The sequence below is a fragment of the Brachyhypopomus gauderio genome, chromosome 6 (assembly GCF_052324685.1).
Source record: "Brachyhypopomus gauderio isolate BG-103 chromosome 6, BGAUD_0.2, whole genome shotgun sequence".
In the NCBI taxonomy this organism is placed as follows: Eukaryota; Metazoa; Chordata; class Actinopteri; order Gymnotiformes; family Hypopomidae; genus Brachyhypopomus; species Brachyhypopomus gauderio.
The window spans coordinates 26,807,328-26,829,827 of NC_135216.1; the positions used below are offsets into that span (position 1 = coordinate 26,807,328).

The 22,500-nt window shown below is 52.3% G+C and overlaps 3 protein-coding genes and 1 long non-coding RNA gene across 11 annotated transcripts in view; 2 read left to right on the forward strand and 2 right to left on the reverse strand.

The window, feature by feature from the left end:
* Positions 1 to 58: 58 nt before the first annotated feature.
* Positions 59 to 2,755, forward strand: LOC143517530 (uncharacterized). Its single transcript, XR_013131976.1, has 2 exons — positions 59 to 168; positions 433 to 2,755. It is a non-coding gene; the product is annotated as an uncharacterized LOC143517530 (long non-coding RNA).
* A 377-nt stretch (positions 2,756 to 3,132) lies between these two features.
* Positions 3,133 to 5,036, forward strand: trir (telomerase RNA component interacting RNase). The gene is made up of 3 exons (XM_077007921.1): positions 3,133 to 3,786; positions 4,129 to 4,206; positions 4,503 to 5,036. Exons 1-3 carry the CDS (start codon positions 3,133 to 3,135, stop codon positions 4,608 to 4,610), a joined length of 840 nt encoding a protein of 279 aa, XP_076864036.1. The 3' UTR covers positions 4,611 to 5,036.
* Positions 5,037 to 5,829: 793 nt separating this feature from the next.
* On the reverse strand, positions 5,830 to 20,254 carry ubn2b (ubinuclein 2b). 2 transcript variants are annotated; one of them, XM_077010165.1, is made up of 16 exons: positions 19,611 to 20,254; positions 19,119 to 19,235; positions 18,804 to 18,905; positions 18,509 to 18,640; positions 18,237 to 18,340; positions 16,664 to 17,132; positions 14,362 to 14,432; positions 13,711 to 13,947; positions 13,477 to 13,587; positions 13,216 to 13,359; positions 13,003 to 13,053; positions 12,816 to 12,858; positions 11,087 to 12,379; positions 8,691 to 8,886; positions 6,718 to 6,786; positions 5,830 to 6,456 (listed from the first exon to the last, which is right to left on the reverse strand). In XM_077010165.1, exons 1-16 carry the CDS (start codon positions 19,926 to 19,928, stop codon positions 6,410 to 6,412), a joined length of 3,504 nt encoding a protein of 1,167 aa, XP_076866280.1. In that variant the 5' UTR covers positions 19,929 to 20,254; the 3' UTR covers positions 5,830 to 6,409. The 2 variants fall into 2 exon arrangements, with proteins under 2 accessions (XP_076866280.1, XP_076866281.1); XM_077010166.1 differs by lacking the exon at positions 6,718 to 6,786.
* Positions 20,255 to 20,418: 164 nt separating this feature from the next.
* Positions 20,419 to 22,500, reverse strand: part of LOC143517533 (intraflagellar transport protein 56-like) — a 15,374-nt gene continuing 13,292 nt past the window's right edge. For all 7 annotated transcript variants that reach the window (XM_077010172.1, XM_077010171.1, XM_077010167.1 and 4 more), the window contains 2 exons: positions 21,332 to 21,465; positions 20,419 to 20,995 (listed from right to left, as the gene is read on the reverse strand). In XM_077010172.1, the coding sequence (XP_076866287.1) occupies positions 20,881 to 20,995; positions 21,332 to 21,465 (249 nt within the window). In that variant the 3' untranslated portion in view covers positions 20,419 to 20,880. The remainder of the gene's footprint in view (positions 20,996 to 21,331; positions 21,466 to 22,500) is intronic.

The following is a 22,500-nucleotide window of genomic DNA, read 5'->3' on the forward strand; positions in this document are numbered from 1 at the left end:
GTGCAGCCTCTGTTCGTAGGATGTATGTATACAATATTATCAATATTAAAAAGTGTGTGTGTGTGTGTGTGTGTGTGTGTGTGTGTGTGTGTGTAGTATGACTTTGAGAAGTCTCGTTCAAGACATGATCAGGAGGAGAAGCTGATTATCAGTGCCTGGTACAACATGGTGAGACATCTGTCTGTCTCTCTCTGTCTACATCTCTCTCTCTCTCTCTCTCTCTCTCTCTCTCTCTCTCTGTGCGCCATTCATTAAGCATTTACAGCTATTACTCCTGTATAGTACTAGTGCTGCATAAAAAAAAAAAAAAAAAACATTTTTTTTTTTTTTTTGCTTCCTGTGCTCGCTCTCTCTCTTCCTCCCTCCCGGTTTCCATCTCTCACTGTGTGTGTGTGTGTGTGTGTGTGTGTGTGTGTGTGTGTGTGTGTGTAGGGCATGGCTCTCCAGCAGAAGGTGGCGGGTGAGCGTAGCGGTTCTCCCAGCCAGGCTCAGTCGTTCCTGGCCCAGCAGAGACAGTCCACGCAGGCCCGGAGAGGCCTGACACCGCGCCCCCAACCCAGATAACACCCACACGGGGGGGGGGGGGGGGGGGGGTGGAGCACACGCCGGGCCCAGGACACACCCCTCCCCCTCCCTCCTCCACCGGCACCTCTGAGCCCGTCTGCCCTCATCTATGGGAGAACTGCACTCACTGCTGCCCCCCACAGGCAAACGGTGGAAAGGCTTTTGGTTTGTTTGCTCCCTCTGTGTTCTTGGTTCCTGGAGTGTGTGGTGGAGGTCAGAGGTGCCACATCTGCGCTCACATCTGCGCTCACTGCACATGGACTTTGGGGAGGTCCACGAGGAGCAGGAGGAGAGACGTCAGCTGGTGTCTGGCAGGGTTCTCCTCTTTTCCCGGCTTGTCTAGGTTTCGCCCCGTTCCTCCTTTTATTATTGACAGGGTAGTTGAAAGAGGTTTTTAATGAAGTAAACAGGGTTTTGTTTTAAAATGCTTTAAACTCCCACTACATTTTACAGGGCAGGTCTAGTCTGAGCTGAGAGACACAGGTTCAGATATCTGGAAGACCACTGTGGGCTGTTTGTGTTTTGGGATTTTTGGGGAGGGGGGCGGGGTTGTTTGTGGTGGGTTTTCTTTCTCTTTTTTTCCTTTTGCTGTCTTCATTTTGTTTTTTCTTCTATTTAGACGCCACTAGGGCACAATGCTAACAGCCATCGGTACTCGTCTTGCCCGTTGCCTTAAGCACGAATCCCACAGACTCCCGTGTGCCTTGTGCCTGATGTTATGGGTGGTGGCGTTTGAGCTACGCACTTCAGGTCTTCTGAATGCACAGATCTTTCGTTTTAATCATTTCCTTTTGTATTTTTGTTTCTATCTTACGTTTTTAGCCTTTCTATTTTTCCTGTCTGTGGTCTCAGACCTTATACACCAGTAACACTGTTCTCAGATGGTGGTGTAGCATCGTGAGGAGTAGCCGCAGGTGTCACGCAGGTCCAGGTTCTATGAGTTTTTTAGGATGCCATTTGAAGGATTGTTTTTGTTAGTTGTCGCTCATCGTCCCAGGACTCCAGGAAGATAAACTCACCTCATTCCCCCGGTCAGCGGCTGGAGACGTCAGAAGGTCAATGCTCTTGGACCCCGAGAACTGGGACTTGAGTGCACTTTCAGTAATTGAGTGCACTTGAGTGCACTTTCAGTAATTGAACTCTTTAGACTGCTTGTTTGAGTAGATTTGGTTTCTTCTGTGCCACTACATGGCTTCTCATGAATCTCAGTGCAGCCATAGCATCCTAGTTTTCTATACTGAAGTCAGAACGGACCTCGTTTGAATTTTACTTGAACTCTTCATGGACCTGCTGCTGATGTTTGTTTTAGCCTTATTTATTTACAAAAAGTCAGTTGTCTTGTCCTAAAATTTGTCTCAATTTCTTTGTCTTTGCCAAAGAGCTCTGAATGAAGGTACTTGTAATCATCATGTTGACTCTACTGTGAAAGGTTAAACACTAAGGCAAAGTCACTGTGAAACTGTCTGGGTGTGTAAAGGGGATGTCTGTGGAAGGCCAGAACTGCTGTAACCAGTGCACACAACAGCCCAGTGAGGGCAGCTAGCGTGGCCCACAGTCCTGTCACGGCGAGCTAAAGCCCAGTGAGGTCAGCTAGCGTGAGCCACAGTCCCGTCATGACGAGCTACAGCCCAGTTAGGGCAGCTAGCGTGGCCCACAGTCCTGTCACGACGAGCTAAAGCCCAGTGAGGTCAGCTAGTGTGGCCCACAGTCCTGTCACGACGAGCTACAGCCCAGTGAGCACAGTCCCGTCACGACGAGCTACAGCCCAGTGAGGTCAGCTAGCGTGAGCCACAGTCCCGTCACGACGAGCTACAGCCCAGTGAGGTCATTAGTGATATTAACATATTTAGCTAATGTAATCAAACACACTCAGACGTTTTTCACAAAATGACCCAGTATCGTGTGTCTGTGTGCACGCATGTTCCAGTTAGACTTGTTTGGAATTACTACTAAACACTAATACTTAAGGACTGAAATATTTAATCTTTTTGGGTTTTCTGACAATCTGATACACTGGAGTGAGGGTGCTGGAATTCATATCTAGGTGTGTTTACATGTTTGTGTTTATATTGAAGTTTTTGTTGATTTGTTGTGGGGGTGATTAACTGGTAATGGGGAGGAACATGGCATGCAGATCACATGGATCCAGTCACTGTTCCACATTTTGCAATAAAAGACATTGAGAGGCTGATGGGAGAAAATGTTTCTTTTTGTTCTTTCCATTCATGATGTATCTCACACCACACATGCTAAATTAATGCACGTTTGTGATGGAGGGATGGGGTACTAATGGTTGTTGACAATGAGGTTATCTTGTTCTGTGTGGATGGATATCCTTTTCTCTTCCACCCTCTCAGAATGCACAATCTGAATTATGCAGCTTTCCGTTCAGAAAAAGAAAATCTAAAGTTTTGATTTTTTTTTTTTTTAACCAGATGTCCGATATCTCGTTAAGTGTCTTATCTGGGGCATTCAATAAGAACAACGCACAATTGATCTCACTATTAGGTTCGAGGAAAACGACCCGTAGATATCGGTTGTGTTTTTTAATTATTATTTGATGGTAAAATGTCGAAACCTCAATATGAACCGGGTCGTTGGGACGCGGACACCCTGAGCTCGGCCGCCAGGTGGCAGCGCCGCGACCGCGAGTGTCTTGACTCGCCCCATTGTCCCCACGACCACAGAAGAAATACAACATGGCTGCGGACCGATGAAGCAAAACAAAGTTGTCCAGACGTTTCCGTCCCAGATCGAGCCGCTGCAGCAGTAGTCGCCACACCCGGGAGCCCCGGGACGCGCATCGGGACACCAAACACCCCGGAGAACACGCCTCGGCCTCTTCTTTGGGTTTTATTCGGAGGACACGTTCACTCGGCCGACGTCTTTATCCAGCGAGGCGCGGCTGGGCCTGGTCCGTGCAGACGACACACACACCGGGCGTGTGGAGGAGGAGAGACCCGCCGTGACCGTGCAGCACCGCCTCACCACCGCATGGAGGCCCAACACAGCAGCGGCAGCGAGTCCGGCGACAGCCCCGGCTCCCCGGCCAGCCCCGGGCGGCCCTGCGGGAACGCCTTCGCCAACGACGGCAGCTTCATGGAGCTGTTCAAGAGGAAGATGGAGGAGGAGCGGCGGAGGAAGGAGGCCGGGGAGGGAGACGGAGCCGAGGCGGCGGCGCAGTCGTCTCGGGACAAGAAGACGATTAGCGTGACCAGCTTTGTAAGGGGTTCGGCAGCCGCTGCAGCCGGTGGCGGCCACACTACATTAATGAAGGTGGTTTGATGGTGGGGGGGACACTCAGACTAGAGCCTGCCCCCCCCCCCTCAGAGAGGACGTGTAGAGCAGTGTGGTAGCCACACACACCATCACACCACTTCACCCACCCACATTACCGCACACCTACACCTGCCTGGGCCTACCTGCCCACCCACGGTGTCTCACTGGGGCGGGTGAAGACTAAATGTCCATGCTGTCCTAATGTCCATGCTGTCCTGAGTGAGTGGCAGGCCTCCCCCCCCAACACCACCCGTGTAACGGTTACAGTCTTCTCCCCTGACCCAGGTGGGGAAGCGGAGAGGCGGCGCCCGGATGGCCCTCAAGACCGGAGTGGTGGCCAAGAAGCAGAAGATGGACACAGAGGTGAGTCACCGCTGGTGAGACTCGCTCACCGTCGCTCTCGGTTATAAGTCCAGGCACCGAAGCCCAGTTTGGTTTGTTCCGAGCCTCTAACATTGTACCATAACACACAGGTGGCTCAGGAAAGAGACGACCAGGTAAATAAGGTCAGGAAACGTAGCAAGGACGCAGAAAATAGAGAAGAGGCAGGAGGCCCATTTGTCATTGTCTGTGGAGACGCGAACTTGAACTGTGGTGGTGGTGCTGGTCCAGTCTGCTGCTGGGTCCTAACAGTCTTCCGTTGTTGCTGTCCTTTCCAGACGGAACCAGGCAAAGGAGACGCCTGGTCCAAGTACATGGCCGAGGTGAAAAAGTACAAAGCTCACCAGTGCGGAGACGACGACAAAACCCGACCTCTGGTCAAATAAGACTGCCGAACGGCGCTACCTGGAGCGGCCTACCTCCGGGCCCGCGGGCCCACAGCCAGGCCACGCCCCCGCAGACCAGGGGGTGGGGCTAATCACACCACCCACTTTGTGATTTGGGTTAGGAGCAGCGTAACTCCTCCCCACCCCCCCTCTCTTTTCTTTTCTTGTCCAGCTATGTTTTTGTTTGTAGGTTTGCAGTTTTAGCATGTATGCAGTTATGTTTGGTGATTCAGACGCTTTTTAAAAGTGTAATTTTGAGCATTGTAACTACTGACATTAGTAAGATACTTTGTGGTATTTGTAGTATCTGAACTGATGTCACGCCTTGTTGATATTTTGTACACTTTTGGGGGGTGGGGGGTTTAGGGGTACTTCATGTCACCTGGATTTAAGGCTTTAAAAAATAATTAAAAGTTACATACTGAACAGAGTGCTTTTACTCCCAGTGAGAAGGACCCACTACAACAGCGGTGTTGATCAACATACCAGAGTTGGTGTGTGTACGAACATTTGGTTGGAAGTTGGGGGTATCAGAGCCCTGGGGCCTGTACTGCTCTCGTGTACACACCTTCACAGGAAGCAGAATATCGTAATACAGCACCCACCTCTACGTAACAGCTTGGCATTGTGGGAACTGCTGGTGCACGCCTGAGATTAACCCCTCCTCCTGTGATTAACCTCACAGGCTTGCCATGCTTTATCCCAGTGGTTCCCAAAGTGGGGGGCGCGGAGCTTGGAAGTAAAACGTGTCAATGGGGGGGGGGGGGGGGGGGGGGGGGGCGCGCAAAAATATTCTCATTACTAAAGGGGGGCACGGCCGAAAAGGTTTGGGAACCACTGCTTTATCCAATAATCATGTCATCTGGTGACTGAAAACACAGGCTCATACAGGATGTGGGGAGAAAAAACCCATCTTTGAGATTACCCGATATTGCTCATGTGAGTAAAGCAATAACAGAAGTATGGATTAGAAGGGTCATAATTCTATAAAACGACAGCGAGACTTATTTTCAACCTTTTCCACTGAAGTCCTCATCCATGGCATCTTCAGCTGACTCCACTGCTGGGAGGGACGGACAGGTTGGTGTTGAACCGAGCTTTAAACAGCACGTTCACCTCCCTTACGGACAGACAGTGCCTTAAGAACGCGCGCACACACACACACACCATTCTATCTGAGGGGTGTATTCCTGCCAGGCCTTTGTTAGGACAAACACAGTTTTGTTTTCACTTTATTTAGCCAATGTCAAGTTCAGCTTAAGTAATACAAATGTCCAAAATTCAAGTACAATACAAATTCTGCCACCAGGCCCCCATTTTGATATGGATATAAAATATTAATTTTTGTTCAATGGAGGCTTTATAATTCCACCAGGAAGAGCACCAGCAAGACTCTGACCTACACCTGAGAGAGGGAGGGGGACACGATCACTCGCCACCGCATACACACATTTACATTTCACCAAGTGGTTCAAAAATCAACAGTCACTCAGCTGAAATTGTGCATGTATACACACAACCACACACACAGTTTTCCCTCCCCGTCCACAGTGATTAAGGTCCGTCTGTGTAAACATTAGCCAAAAATAAAGAAAAGAAAATCATTAATTCTAATGATATTAAATGGTATTGAACATTAATATTAAATTGCTTTTAAAAAATCCTTATTGGGTAAGCCAGCAGTCCATGCATATGTGGGTGGGGCCCGGTGGTTATGGCCAGTTTGGGAGGGGTTCAGCGTCAGTGGAGAGTCAGAAGGTCTGAGCGTTCCTCTAGAGTCCTGCAGAACCTGGATGAGGTCATAACGACTTCCTTTTCACGTCCCCGCCCTGGCTTTGACCCACATCTGCAACAGGAAGTCAGGATCAATTCAACAGGCACGTGGTGAGTGTACATGAGAGGAGAGGCGGGGTGGGGGCGGGGCTGGAGGGAGGGGGGAGGAGTCCACACAGAACATCCACAACAGACCCCAACACAAGGAGCAGCAGTGAGGACAGACATGCAACTACCACCAGACAAACATGGAAGATGAGCACCGGGGAGGGGGTGTGTGGAGGGGGGAGGGGGCGGAGCAAGGGAGCGACGGAGGGGCGGGGCCACCGTTTACCTGAGAAAGCGAGTTGCAAGTGAGGAGGCAGAGCAGCCTGAGCACCTGACATGAGACCCTTTAAAAGATCTGAGGAAGGATGGACAAACACGGAGGGAGAGAGGGAGGGAAGAGAGAGGGAGGGAGAGAGGGGAAACAGGAACAAGTAGAAATTGGAGAAGCAGGGGGAGAGAAGGATGTTAGAACAAAAGGAGTGAGGAAGAGGAGGAGCAGAGGTGGCCAGGCCAACAGGAGGAAGGATGAAGAGATTTCAGCAGGATGAAAGAAAAGCAGGAAAGATGAACAGAAAGGAAAAGGGATGAGACAAAAATGAGTAAAATGTTGCATGGCGAGAAAATACAAAACAGACCAACAACAGGTGAGAAACACCACGGGAATCGACACTGGCACAGGAGACAGGCTGAGGACAACACATAGCGTCCTGTCCGGCACACACAGCGTCCTGTCCGGCAGGTCGATATGGGTCACAGCAGCGTCAGTGACCTCTGATCTCAGAGAAGCTCTCCGGACTGGTCGGGTTAGTGCTTGTAGATCAACACGTCCATGAACGCACACCCCGTTCAGTAGGGGTGCACAATATGGATTAGAATTGCAATGTGCGATAACATTGTTGGATATCCCGATATCGATGTGAACCACGATAAATTAAGATTAAAATACAGAAATGTAGTGTCTCTCTGAACAGCAGCACGTTAATTTGTTTTGTTTTTTACTGTGTAATGAATCCAGAATAATTCCAAATATTTTGCAGGTTTATTCAACAATAGATTCAATCTAGGTATATACTTTCACGAGTGACCATAGCGCGCGACTCCGCACACCTCGCGTGAACCTCCGCGAACGGCGGAAGCGTTTAATCTTGCTGCGTCACATTCTTTGCAGTGTTGTCCGAAACGATATGTAGGCCTAGTAGTATAAAAAACACCCCTCAAATACAGGGGAATGAACATTTACCTGACCAATTATAATGTGGCTTTGTGTTTCAGGTTTGAAAAGTGCTGAAATTTAGGCTAAAGTACTTGAAAATGTTTGAAATTGTAACTACTTCGTTTCTACAACTACAAATATCTGTCTGAACAGTTCTCTTGTATTACGTTAACAAATACGAGCCTCTTGTAATTCCAGGACGAAACATGAGAACGTGAAGACGTTAAGATTGGGGAAAATAAACAACCATTAAATAATGTGAATAAAAAAAGTGAATTATTTCAAATAATTTAGAGTATATGGATAAATATTTAACTCAATTAAGTTTAACGTGCTGGGAATTATTGAAATGGACCTTGAAAGTGACATACAAGTGCTTTAATACCACCTTATAAAGGTGTATGAACCCTGCAAACATGACTCTCATAGCGCTGAGACGCGGCGCGCGCGAACTTACAAAATTCGAGAAGTGCACGACCTCGTGAATCAACAGCGCGCGAGGCCATCGGGCACGGGCGAAGCCACCGCGATTACGTAATTTTCGCCTCGCGGACCCTCACGCCGCGTCAAGTGTAAACCAGGCTTAAACCAAATCGCGTGTCTGATGAGCGTGTTCATCTCACTCTGCCTCTTGCCTACTTACGTCACGTGATCATAGTCTGCAGCGCGAATAGCTCCCTCTATTGCTGGACGAGGATAATGCAATTTGAGTTTGCCGTTATTCAAGGAGTTATCGTGGCTCTTTCGATGTGTTTATCGTGAAACTTCACATTGCGATAACGATAAAAATACGATTAATCGTGCAGCCCTACCGTTCAGTTAAAGAAATAAACCCTACATAAACAAATCTAAAAGAGGAACAAGCTTAAATAATGTATTTATTCTGGTGTCTGTGTACGTGAATGACGGGGCAGGACAGTAATGCTACTAAGCACATCATCAGAGCAGTCACTCAGCGGTCGGGACAATCGAGAGGGACGACAGCGGACAAACTCCTCAGGACAACATGAAGACACAGGGGGAGACGGAGAGAGGGGGAGACTCACTGGGGGGTAGAGTGTATCCTGAGGTGGTGGGGTTGGCTGTGCCGGCCCCCGCAGCGGTGACGGTCGAGGAGGGGAGGTTGAGCAGCCCGGGGAACTGGAAGGGGAGAGAGACGGGCACCAGGCCCCCCAGCATCCCGAAACCCAGCGGCAGGCTGGGGGCTCCAGAGCCCAGCAGGGTCCCGCCGGAGGATGACACCTGAACGGGAAGAGCACAGCGCCGCCGTGTGAGAGGGTGCACTCAAGACATACCCACACCGGCAGGCAAGAGGCGCAAACACAGTGAAACTCCAGTAACCCGGAGGGATTCTTCCAGAGGGTTAAGTTCGTTAACCTCCAACAGAACATGTTGGAACATAATCAGAAACACTTCAGTAACACTGAAGTACATGTGTGAGTATTATGACTACAGTAACACTGAAGTATACGTGTGAGTATTATGACTACAGCAACACTGAAGTATACGTGTGAGTATTATGACTACAGCAACACTGAAGTATACGTGTGAGTATTATGACTACAGCAACACTGAAGTATACGTGTGAGGATTATGACTACAGTAACACTACGTGTGAGGATTATGACTACAGTAACACTGAAGGGTAACACTACATTAAGTGTTGATTAACTAGCGTGAAGTAATCCATTAGTTAACATGAACAGCACATGAAGTAACACATTAACAATAATTAACTAACGTTAAGTAAACATGTAACAGTTGCAGCTCCTGTTTTGGCTCTTTGTTGCTCGCACCTTTTTAGAGCCTTAGTGTTTTAATTTGGAGCAAAAGGGACTAAGGAGCTAAAACAGTATAGACACACTTCAGTTCCTATGCTGATAGATTCTGGATATTTACAACTTACCCATTACTTATAGAGGTGTGACGAGACACTCAGCTCACGAGACGAGACACAATATTGGGTTCATGAGAACGAGACGAGATTTTAAGAACGCTAAAATTACAAATTATATGACTGGACAACAGACTTTTATTTAACTGAGTTACACATGCATTTTGAAATGTTTTATTATAACTTTTAACATGCATTATGTAAGCATGAACTTTTAATAAACTTCTTCCTCTACAAATTGAAATTAAAATAAAATTTCATAAAAGTTAAAATAAAGATTAAATATTTCTCCTTTTTTAAAGCGCAAATAATATTACAGTGAGTCCCCGCTTAATGACTGTTATCATACTGTGATCATAAATACAGTACAGAAAAAAACTAACAATGTTCTCGTGCGTACAGCGTGAGAAAGAGCGATCGCGTTGACGAGATGGGCTGCGGTGGAGGCTGCACTGCCTCAGCTTATCGTACACAACACAACACTCCACTACACTCCACAACACTCCACAGTGCTGCCACTGCTCCTCTGCGCACAGCGCGAAATAAAATAAAAAATCGGTCGTAACTCTGACCCGTCGTTAACCAGACCTGTCATTAAGAGGGGACTCACTGTATTATGTGCAAAACAAAAAGTTCTTCTCTGTCAATACAGAGTGCAAATAGTGCAAACAGAGCCTGACCAAGTATGTCACTGAATTTGCTGCAACTACACTGCCATGTTCATTTTTAAGAATATTAACATCCCCACACTGCTCCCTATATCCTTTACTGTCTCAACTTGCCAAAGCGCCGTTCTGTCCCTGCTACCTCTGTTCAAGTGAGATATGTTGATTTGAGTACTGAGCTGTGGTGCAGCTGTAAATGTCTCTGCATCCTGCTCGTATTAGTCGCGGTGTACAGCATTATTTTCATACAATGTTTGCATATGTAGCGTCTTATCAGTCACTCTCTTGCCATTTATCATTTTCGCCGGGTACCCAAAATGCTGCCAAACAAACGATGTGAAAGTGGTGGGGGCATCTTCAATAGTAATACCTGTATTTTCCCACGTCATTCTGGCTGCTTGGTGGATCACAAATCTCGCGAGACAGAGTTATGTCTCACGAGATCTCGTCACACCCCTAATTACTTATGTAGGTAAATCAGTACAACGTAATTTATTCCTTTAAGGTCGCACTAAAAAAGGTGCGAGCACCAAAGAGCCAAAACAGGAGCTGCAACTCTTACGTGTTTAATTAACGTTAGTTAATTATTGTTAATGTGTTACTTCATGTGTTGTTCATGTTAACTAATGGATTACTTCACGCTAGTTAGTCAACACTTAATGTAAAGTGTTACCCACCAAAGTATACATGTGAGGATTATGACTACAGTAACACTGACCACTTCAGCTATAAAACCCAGAAGGTCAAACATGGCTCATGGCACTATTCACATTATTACAGTGTGGTGTCCTTCATTTCTCACAAAGGGTGCAATTTCTCATCTTCCAACTACCGGTAATCTAAAAATAACCATTGTCACACACACACACACACACACACTTACCTGTGCAAGTTGAGCAGCCGAGGAAACAGACACCATTGGCTTAGACCCCTGATTAGCCCCGCCCGCTGACCTCTGCCGCTGCCCGTGATCGGCCGAGCTGGCAGCGGGCGACGCACTGGATTGCTGAGGCTTGGGAGCACTGGTAGCACTGGGAGCACCGGCCAGGCCGCCGCTGTTCACCTGAGAGGAAGTCTTCTGCTGCCCCGCGGGGGCGCTGTAGCCGCCCCCCACGCCTGAGAACCCCGAGTGGAAGCCAGGGCTTTTCGAGGAGTACTGGTGCGCGCGGGGTAAGGCAGGCGGCCTGAGGGAGGGGGGCGTGGTCGAGCTGGGGGGCGGAGTGCTGGAGGGCGTGGCAACGCGGGGGGTGAGCTTGAGGATGGGCGAGCTGGAGCTGTGGGGGGACTTGGTGAGCGTGGCCTGCATCGGCGTGATGAAGCTGGACTGCTGATGCGGTTTGGCCTGCGAGGGCGAGGGGCGGGGCGAGGGGCGGGGCAAGTCGTGAGGGGCGTTCTTCGGCTGAGGGGCGTGGACAGCCTGAGGCAATTTGGCATTGAGGAGTGCGGCGGAGGCAGAAGAGGAGGCGGCAGAGGTTGGGAGCGTGTGTGGGCGGGACTGAGGTGATGAGGTCATGTTATTGCTGGGCTTGTGGAGGGTAGGGGGCGTGGCCATGGGCGATTTGCCAACCAGAGAGCCGAAGCTCTTGTGAGGGGGTAGGAGGGGCGAGGCCGTGGGCGGCGGCCTGGGTTTGGGCGGAGAGGGAATACCGGGCATGGACTGCTTGCTACCGCCGGCAACGGCAAGACGCTGGGCACTGATTGGCGAGTGTCTCTGCACCTGGGACAAGCCGGCGGCTCCGCCCTTCACCCCGCCCAGCCCCTCGCTCCGGACAGACGGAGAGGCGGAGGGAGGGCGAGAGATGGAGGGAACAGCGGAGGAGGAGACGAAGAGAGCGCCACCGGTGGGCGTCGACACGACGGCGTCTGCACCATTCTTCTTAGAGAGCAACGAGGGGGTGTGGTGTGAGGTGGGGAGAGGGGCGGGGCCAGCCGCTTTTGGGGTCTCCGGGGAGGAGGGGCCGTCCGACTGGATCAGCCCCTTGGCGGCACTACTGAGCAGGGCCAGCGCCTGTGAAATGGAGTCCAGGGACTGAGTGCCGCCCAGGTCCTCGTCCAGAGAGTCCGACAGGCAGATGGGCTCGGAGGGGGAGGCGGGGCGCAGGGGCGGGGCCTGGGTGGGGGCCACACCCGTCTCCATGGATACGTTGGGCTGCTGGACCCAGCCTCCATCCTGAGGCTGGCGAGACAAGAGACAGGGAGACGTGGGTAAATGACACTCGTTCAATACCAGCGCTGCAGACACATTCACTGATCTCGGTCTGATCTCGAACGGTCACCAGTGGCTCTAGAAAACCAGGCAAAGATTGCAGGAGCTTCACATGGTTGTGTGTTTCTCAAACGCGTCTCTTGCTGTTCTCGGAGACAGATGGTCTCTCTGCTCCTGAGAAACTGAATCATCTTCAGTTGTGGACGCCAAACACACGAGTCCCGTGTAGCTGCTCCCCACATCTGGTACCTTATCTGTGTTTATTACACCGCTCCATGGAGTACTCTACTCTGATTGGTTCCCGTACCAGGGACCTGGTCACCCTGTTCTGTGATAAAAGACTTGAAGGACATGTGGGGACTGAGAGAAGACCATTCAAGGCCTCATTTAAACGCGTGTGACTTACTTTTGGTTTGGCTTTCGGAGTGGGGACCATCCTCTTCTTCACTCTGGAAACAGCAGGAAGACAAGGACGCCACAAACACAGTCAAAACACGTTGGTGAACAGGCTGAGTGATTCAAACACTGGGCGCACGTGACTGGGCGCACGTGACCGGGCGCACGTGACCGGGGGGGGGTTAAGAGGAACTCACGTGCTTCCTGTTAGGTGAGCGTGCGCCATTCGGCTCTCCTTGATCAGCATCCTGGAAGAGAGAACGTGATAGGAAGTGAGGTCACATCTCCACAGGAGCCGGGCTATGCAGCTGACTTAACCGCGGCACCAAGGGGAGCGTGAAGGCCCAGGACCGGCCCGCTGGGGGAGCTCCACACGGGTCCTTCACACGGAGCCGCACCACACCACTAACCTGGCCTGCATCCACCCTTTAGGCCAGAGAGGTTTGACCTCTGTCTCCATAAAGGCCTTGAGGTAGTCTTCAGGAGAGGGGGAGTTCTGACCCTCCGCCTCATAACAGCTGAGCTTCACACGCACGAGGTTACACAGCAGAGCCCTGCCAACACACACACACACACACACACACACACACACACACACGAGCGTGAGGGTTGTGGTACGTCAGCATGTCTTGTTCTAGTGTGCCGAGGGTGTTGCCGACGGCACAACTCACCTGAGTTTATCGTCCCACACAAACTTCTTGCGGGGTCCCATCACCCGTTTGCCTGGTTTCTCCTCGTCTTCCTCCTCCGAGCCGTTCTTCTCAACCTCCTCCGACTGCAGCCTGGAGGAACACACACACACACACACACACTTTTGTACCCCTACCAACAGGGTTCAACCCAGGCGCGAGGCCGGAGCCGACAGTAAAGGGGGCGGGGCGTGAGGGAGGGGGCGGAGCCCTTACTTGGCCACCTTGGCCATGCAGTCCATGTTGTAGCGGGCGATCTGCTCGGGCATGGCGCTGCACACCGCCAGCTTCAGCCTGAGCAGCGGCTGCTTCACGCGGTCGTCCTGCACGTTCAGGCTCAGCTTCTTCACGCGCTTCAGCAGCGCCTCCTTGTTGCAGGGCACGAAGGCCTCCAGGTGGGAGTAGACGGCCGCGCGCACCTCCGATGTCTGCTCCTGCACCTGCAGCTCGATGCTGGGGGGGGGGAATAACACCGAACGTGAACGACAACTTCTCGCCGATTATGAAAGTGTGTATTATGCATAAAGCTGGTGGTTTTTTGAATGCGGTGTGGTGTTTCTCTACACTCGATGTTCTAGTGGGTGTGGCGGTGGGTGTGCGGGAGTGTTGGGGATAGGAGGGGTGTTTGGCGGGTGTGTGGAGGGGTGGAGAAGGGCGGGTGTGGGTGAGTCAGAGAGACAGATGGCACGGTGCGCATACAGAGCAGCGCTGGTGAACACGGCTCCCATCACACACCACTCACTTGCCCTTCTCATTATCGCAGCACACCTGAGAAGATCTGTGTATACTGAATTCACAGGTTTCAGGAAGGGGTTTAGGTGTGTGTGTGGGGTGTGAAGGTGAACAAAGAGACAGTCACACACTCACTCCAGAAGGATGTTGTTCATGTCCAGAGTAAAGAACTTCTTCCTCCCCTCCACATCAAACTGTCGTGATGCCTGAACACACACAAAGCATGAAGCTACATGTCAAGACACCAAACACGACGCCTCTTTTTTGTTTTTAAAGGAACGGGCATTTTTTTCGAAGTTTTTTTAACATCTTCACTCTGATTCATCAAAAGCCATCGAGCAGCAGTGTCTGTGTGAAATGCTGCAAGATACTTCACCCACCTCTTCACATCCTCCTCTCTTTCTCTCTCTTTCTTTCTCCCTCTCGCTCTCCCTTCCTGTTAATTATTCTCTCCCTCTGCTCTGCGTGCCTCCCTCTCTCCTCTCTACCTCCCCCTTGCCATGTTCTGCCTCCTTTGCTTCTGTCCTTCTGTTCGTCCTCTCTCAGTCCCTGCCTGTGTAGCAAAAACGCCTTAGTGCAGGGCAGAGAGACCGCATGTGTGGGGCGGCGTGTGTGAGAGAGACCGCCTGAGGGGCGGCGTGTGTGAGAGAGACCGCGTGTGCGCGTGAGAGACCGTCTGAGGGGCGGCGTGTGCGTGTGAGACCGTCTGAGGGGCGGCGTGTGCGAGGGAGACCGTCTGAGGGGCGGCGTGTGCGTGAGGGAGACCGTCTGAGGGGCGGCGTGTGCGTGAGGGAGACCGTCTGAGGGGCGGCGTGTGCGTGAGGGAGACCGTCTGAGGGGCGGCGTGTGTGAGGGAGACCGTCTGAGGGGCGGCGTGTGTGAGGGAGACCGTCAGAGGGGCGGCGTGTGTGAGGGAGACCGTCAGAGGGGCGGCGTGTGTGAGGGAGACCGTCAGAGGGGCGGCGTGTGTGAGGGAGACCGTCAGAGGGGCGGCGTGTGTGCGGGAGACCGTCAGAGGGGCGGCGTGTGCGCGTGAGGGAGACCGTCAGAGGGGCGGCGTGTGCGTGAGGAGGGGCGGCGTGTGCGTGAGGGAGACCGTCAGAGGGGCGGCGTGTGCGTGAGGGAGACCGTCAGAGGGGCGGCGTGTGCGTGAGGGAGACCGTCAGAGGGGCGGCGTGTGCGTGAGGGAGACCGTCAGAGGAGCGGCGTGTGCGTGAGGGAGACCGTCAGAGGGGCGGCGTGTGTGCGCGAGAGAGACCGTCTGAGGGGCGGCGTGTGCGTGAGGGAGACCGTCAGAGGGGCGGCGTGTGCGTGAGGGAGACCGTCAGAGGGGCGGCGTGTGCGTGAGGGAGACCGTCTGAGGAGCGGCATGTGTGCGAGAGAGACCGTCTGAGGAGCGGCGTGTGTGTGAGGGAGACCGTCCGAGGGGCGGCGTGTGCGTGAGGAGGGGCGGCGTGTGCGTGAGGGAGACCGTCAGAGGGGCGGCGTGTGCGTGAGGGAGACCGTCAGAGGGGCGGCGTGTGCGTGAGGGAGACCGTCAGAGGGGCGGCGTGTGCGTGAGGGAGACCGTCAGAGGAGCGGCGTGTGTGCGCGAGGGAGACCGTCAGAGGAGCGGCGTGTGTGCGCGAGGGAGACCGTCCGAGGGGCGGCGTGTGCGTGAGGGAGACCGTCCGAGGGGCGGCGTGTGCGTGAGGGAGACCGTCAGAGGGGCGGCGTGTGCGTGAGGGAGACCGTCTGAGGAGCGGCATGTGTGCGAGAGAGACCGTCTGAGGAGCGGCGTGTGTGTGAGGGAGACCGTCCGAGGGGCGGCATGTGCGAGGGAGACACCGTCTGAGGGCAGTGTTGCCGTTGCCTGATGTAGCTCTGTAGGGTGCAGATTAGTAAGAAATAGAGCTCAAAGAACTAAAAATACCACAGCAGTAACACAAGAGCCAGACCAGATAGTCCTGCCGAGAGGAACGCCTCTGTGTCCACCAATCAGACAAATCAAAAGCAAACAAAAACAAAACACATCGTCACTACAGCAGGTTACTGGCCAGATCAGAGGCTAACTGAACTTCCTCTGAAGCTGCAGAGCGATGTTGACCGTGTGCTTCAGCGCGAACGCCTGTTATTAGCGCCGCATAACGCTGTAATTACACCGTCACCACCGAGGTGTCATTTTAAAGGCGGGCGGTACAGCTCTGCCTCTGTGCTCATTGTTTAGAGAGCGGCGGCTCAAATTTGCACACGTCCTCAAATGTCCTATCAGCACCCACTGTGTCCCTGTCTCTGCTCCACGCTGTCTCACTCTGACGGGGGGACACGGGGAGGGGTTACAACAGCACCAGATCATCCTGGTTCTTGGTCTCTACAGCACCCGGCAAACCCGACTCACGGATCCGTGAAGGCAGGTGGGCGGGAACAGGGAGTATCAAATGGCGTCGGCTGCACGTACCGCTCGCAGGTCCTCTATGCGCTTGGCGAGGGGGCCCGGCAGACCCCCGGGCAGCGGAGGAGGGGGCAGGAGGCCCGACCTCTGCAGCCGGCCGGCCGTGCCCGCTCTCTGGGCCGCCGCGGTGCCGTTCTCCCCCTGCCCCGGGCTGGACGGCTCCTGGGGGTCCAGCAGGCTGAAGTCCAGGTCGCCCATCAGGTCCTGGAACATCTCGCTCTCGTTGGTCGATCCCAGCAGCGTCATCATGGCCGGGTCGTTGGTGAGGTCGGCCATGGAGAGGTCGTTGCCCGGGGCGACGGAATGAGAGTTAGGGGGTGCGCGCTGGAGCTTGGGGGGGGCGGCCGGCGCCGGGTTCTTCTTCCTCATCTCCTCTTTCTCGCGGGTGAACCGGCGGATCATGGCCGCCAGAGACAGAGAGTCCTTCATCAGCTTCTTCCTCTTCTTCTTCTCAGGCCGGTTTAGGGAAGAGACACTGAGACGGGGACAGCGAGACCACTTTGAGCACTCAGCAAACACATCAGACAAGCGGATAGACAGATGGGCGGGCCAAGTGTTATTATGAGCTCATGACCAATCCCAGGTCTCTTCTCCCTGGTCCCACCCCACCCCAGGAAGTACCAGGAAGTGCTCTCTCTAACGAATGAGTGTGTTTATGGGGTAGTCCCAGGGCACAAACCGCTAAGTATTTGGTAGTGTTATTGTTGTGTGTGGCTGGCTTTGAGAACCCAAATTTGAGGGAATGATAATAATTAATAAATAAAACAACTCTCATGAAGACTGTATTGATATGTCCTCAAGTAACAAGAACCCCTCTCGTGGTATGCAGGCGCAAACCCAGATTATGGTTCAGAACCTCCTGTACACCACTCCGGGCTGCACACCCAGTGCCATCGGGCCCTCGTGGCTGACCCTCAGAGCGGCAGCACGGTGCATCTTAAACTCCCAGAAGACCCAAAGACCTGACGCTGACCTACAAAGCCCCGACCAGACCGGCCCGTCCCATCCTGGTGACAACACACCTCACTCTGCGCCTAGAGCATGCTGAGCTTGAAGCCCCGCCCACCCCAGCTCTCCATCAACACGTGTGGAAGACGGACATCAACTCGCTCTTCTGCTCTGAAGAAACATCTCCTGGCTGTCTGAACAGCAGAGATCCTAGTGGCCTTCAAGTGCTGACAGAAGACACATCTCTCCAAAGGCAAACAGACATTTGAAATGTTGGTATTGGCACTCATAAAGTGTTCTCTCTGTATTGTGTATCTAGATATTAGCGCTGACTCGTCCTGGCACTATTTCAGATCCAGAGTATTTTTAGACTGTAACCTATTTGTACTAGCTAGGGACTCATTTTCTGTGTCAACAACAAAGCACTTTTAAAGTCACTCTGGATAAGAGCGTCTGCTAAATGCCATAAATGTAAATGAAAGTACACAAGAAGACTCAGGATCGCACACAACTAAAACTAGAAATCTAAATCCAACCTGCAGACCCAATCTTGATCACGTCTCCAAAATGAAACCCAAAACACACCATCGTGGCCCAAAACCGGAGGAACCGGAACCAGAACCGAACTCACCCCTGCTTTGGCACGCGGTTCTTTTTGGGTTTCTTCTCTTCCAAGGTGCCATCTTGTTTCTTCTTTCTTTTCTTAGCCACCCGCTCTTCCACATCCTTCATTTTCTGCAGGAAGACACAAACGCGCCTTAGAGCAGCAGCCCAGCGTTTCCACGAGGACACCCCCCCCCCCCCCCCCTCGTCTAAAACAACGCTCAGCAGCCAGACGCCTGGACACAGGCTTTAACAAGCGCGTTTCTGGGGACATTTTAAAGCACAGAGGGCCGCGTGCACCTTGAAGTGGTTTCCATCCTTGGTCCCGTCCTCGTTCTCCGATTCGGAAGCAGGTCTGAACTGCAGCGTGCCCGTGTTGATGTAGAAGCCGCCCAGCTTGGTGGTGAGGGAGGCAGGAACCAGCTCATCGTACTGCAGCCACGCAACACAAAGACTTATTTAACACACACACCACTATGGGGGGTCACACACAGTCTAACAAAATAATAATAATAATAATCTCTGAGATCATGTGGGCCTACAGAACATTAATGTCGTTGCAGTCGTCACAGCTGAAGGACTGAGGGACACTCACGGCCTCCGAGTTGTCTATAAATGGGTCGGTCTCGTCGTAGCCGTAGCCAATGTCAATGAGATCCTGCATTCTGTCCTTCTTTTTCCTCTTCCCCGTGTTCCCCTGACAGAGCACAACTTCATTTTAAATAATATAGAAGCTACGTGTTTATTGATTTGGCGGTTTAAGTGGAGAAAGTTATCGTCCGCCATCACTGTGCATGTTCACCCCCAGTACATTTCTGATGTCGCAGTGATGAATCAACCTTCCTGCTACAATATTCGGCAGTTCCTTAATCTCTATGATGTGCTGTCACGGCACAGAAGGACGACTTACGTATTTGCTCTCAAACTTCTTAGCCAGAGCTTCGACTTCTCGTCTCTCGCGATCCTCGTCTGCAAACGGGTCACTGGGGTCCAGGGCTGGGGTCAGCCCCTGGGGAGCCTTCCTGGGCTTTGGGAGAAAAACAAAGAGAAAGGATGTGATGGACCAGTGGAACGAACTCCACGGTTATCTATGGCACTTCTTGATCAAAAAAAATCACAAGTGCATAAACAGGCACCGTAACTAAACATTAGTTCCCATTCTATCTATTGTACGTAAACTGCCACCAAACTAAAGTGCTTATGTTAATCAAGGCTGCCTTCCATAACACAAGATATTCCAGAGGACTTTACTATGCAGTCAGATAAGGACAAAGTGAAAGTTAACACTTCTTCCCAAACAAACCCTCCCGCATTAGTCCAGCCCGCTACCTGACCCCCACGTCTACAGTGCCAGTGTGAGCTGACCGCCGTGGACGTGCCCGGCCCCCCCGGGGCTGCTTGCCTGCTGCGTGGCCTGCACCAGCTCGCTGTAGCTGAACTCCGTGGAGCCCTGCTCGTTCGGCTCGGACAGCGACAGCGTCAGGCGCACCGTGGGTCCGGCCTCTGCCGCGCCGCCTTCGCCGGGCGCCTTCACGGTCCCGAACATGCCCGCTCCAGCGAGCCCGGCCCCGGCGCCCGCCCCTCCGTCTCTCCCGTGGTGCTGACCCGCTTCGCCCTCCTCCTCCTCCTCCTCCTCCCTGGGCCGCTTCTTGGCCTGCGACGGCTGCGCGGTGCCGAACGACGCGAGGGTCACGAACGGCACTTTTCTCGGGTCGGCCATTTGGTGCGGAGCGCCTCCGGCCCGGCCTCCCGCCTCTGGCGCGCTAGCGGCGGCAACACTCGGGGCCCCGGACCGCGGGCGACGGCGCCTTTAGCCGGGGGAGCTAACACGAGCTAGCGCCCGATAAAGAACCACCACCCAGCCGAGCACACGGGGCCAGCTAGCCGGCCAGCACGCTCATGAAAGACCCTCCGCCGTCCGGAGGGTTCGGTGGTGCTCCGGAGCCTCCCGCGCCGCCTCCCCTGGGTGTGGCCGCGCGTAAAGACGAGGGTCTCCGTTCGCCCGTGCGAGATTCAGGGCACCGGAGCGTCCGTGGGAGCCATTTTAAATATCGGTAAATGGGGATTTATACGGCGGGTCACTGCGCGTGCGCAATGGCACGGAGCGGAAATGGAGTAGACGCGGGGAGGCGCGGCGGCCAATCACGAGTCGCAGCGCTTTTTTTTTTTTTTGCCGCCCGCCTCTTCTCACGAGCTCGCGCGAAACTACAGCGGGATGTTTGGAAGAGCGCGAGACGCGCGTCTGTACGCGTTGGTTATTATTTGTTTAGAATTTTTTAGAATCTAGAATCGAACGTCATACGTTCGGTTGACATCATAACGTAATGACGTTAAAGATTCCACTAAGAACGTCACGTTTTTGTGACTGCATCAGTTCAGTAAATACATGGCACTGGAAAGCACAATACGGACATGTTTAATTTAAAAACAAAGCAACACAAAATGCAAAAACAACAACGGCCATGAGGATTCCTCAGTTTATAATTAGTAACATTTAAAAGCATATCTTCGAGCTGTGGCATTGCATTGTGCATTATTGCACTAAATATGTTTATTTTCTGTAGTGAACACTTCTTAAATGTCTGCATGACTAAAGGTCTCTAGTGACTATAAATCAGACACTGGAGTCTTTCTGTACATGTGAACATTAGCTGGCACGCAGCAGCACAGTCCTAGAGAGCAATGCGGTGGTCATTGGCCCATTTTGTCACCACACTGATGATTTTGTCCACGTCCTTGTGTCTTGAATTCTCCAGCAGCAGTGACAGAACCTTCCTCAAAGCCTGTCTGTGTTACACAGTAGAGCATGTTATAATCTACACTTCACATTCTAACACACGTACACATACATATCACGTCCTCACTCTGTGCTGGGCTATATGTCACATCACACTGTCACATTTCTATGTGTCACTGACATCTATTAGAAAAGAACATATCAACCAACTGTAGACATTTTGGTCAGGTCAGTTTGTCCTGCAGGATGGCTGCAGTGACTAAAACACTTGCATTGTTTACAAAGCTCACCTGATGAATATTTCTAACAACTACAGTTAAAAACAAATCCGACATTTATACGACAAATAAGACTGAGGTTTGACCCATTACCTGGCCTGACCTTACCTTGACTCTCTGCGGGCCAGAACAAGCTGGAAGACCCCCACACAGGCACCTATTTTCCCCGCAAAGTATGCTGGGTTCGGGTACAGCTGCTCCAGAACCCCAAACGCCATAGCAGAGATGTAGAAGTGGCCCATCTGCTCCCATAAAGACAGAGTGCCTCAAAATAAGAGTGCTGACCTTAGATCAGTGTTTGGAGGTCACCTCCTAACATACACAATTACATGAACAGCAAGGAGATGAGAACAGATCAGTGCTTTTCCTCAGAGGTGTTTGATAGCAGCTAAAGTCGCTAGTCAAGAGGACTGACTGAAATTCAAACAAGATTTTGAACACAGGAATCATAAGCACAGAAGTCTCTATAACTGCCTAACCAGGACGTTTTCCTGGTCTTCCTGTACAGGTGCTCCAGAACAGGGCAGTAGAACAGGACAGTAGAACAGGGCAGTAGAACAGGGCAGTGGAACAGGGCAGCGGAACAGGGCAGTAGAACAGGGCAGTAGAACAGGGCAGTGGAACAGGGCAGTGGAACAGGACAGTAGAACAGGGCAGTAGAACAGGACAGTAGAACAGGGCAGTGGAACAGGACAGTAGAACAGGACAGTAGAACAGGGCAGTGGAACAGGGCAGTGGAACAGGACAGTAGAACAGGGCAGTAGAACAGGGCAGTAGAACAGGGCAGTGGAACAGGACAGTGGAACAGGACAGTAGAACAGGACAGTAGAACAGGGCAGTAGAACAGGACAGTAGAACAGGGCAGTGGAACAGGACAGTAGAACAGGACAGTAGAACAGGGCAGTGGAACAGGGCAGTGGAACAGGACAGTAGAACAGGACAGTGGAACAGGACAGTAGAACAGGACAGTAGAACAGGGCAGCGGAACAGGGCAGTAGAACAGGACAGTAGAACAGGGCAGTAGAACAGGGCAGTAGAACAGGACAGTAGAACAGGACAGTGGAACAGGACAGTAGAACAGGACAGTAGAACAGGGCAGCGGAACAGGACAGTGGAACAGGGCAGTGGAACAGGGCAGTGGAACAGGACAGTGGAACAGGGCAGCGGAACAGGGCAGCGGAACAGGACAGCGGAACAGGGCAGTGGAACAGGGCAGCGGAACAGGACAGTGGAACAGGGCAGCGGAACAGGGCAGTGGAACAGGGCAGTAGAACAGG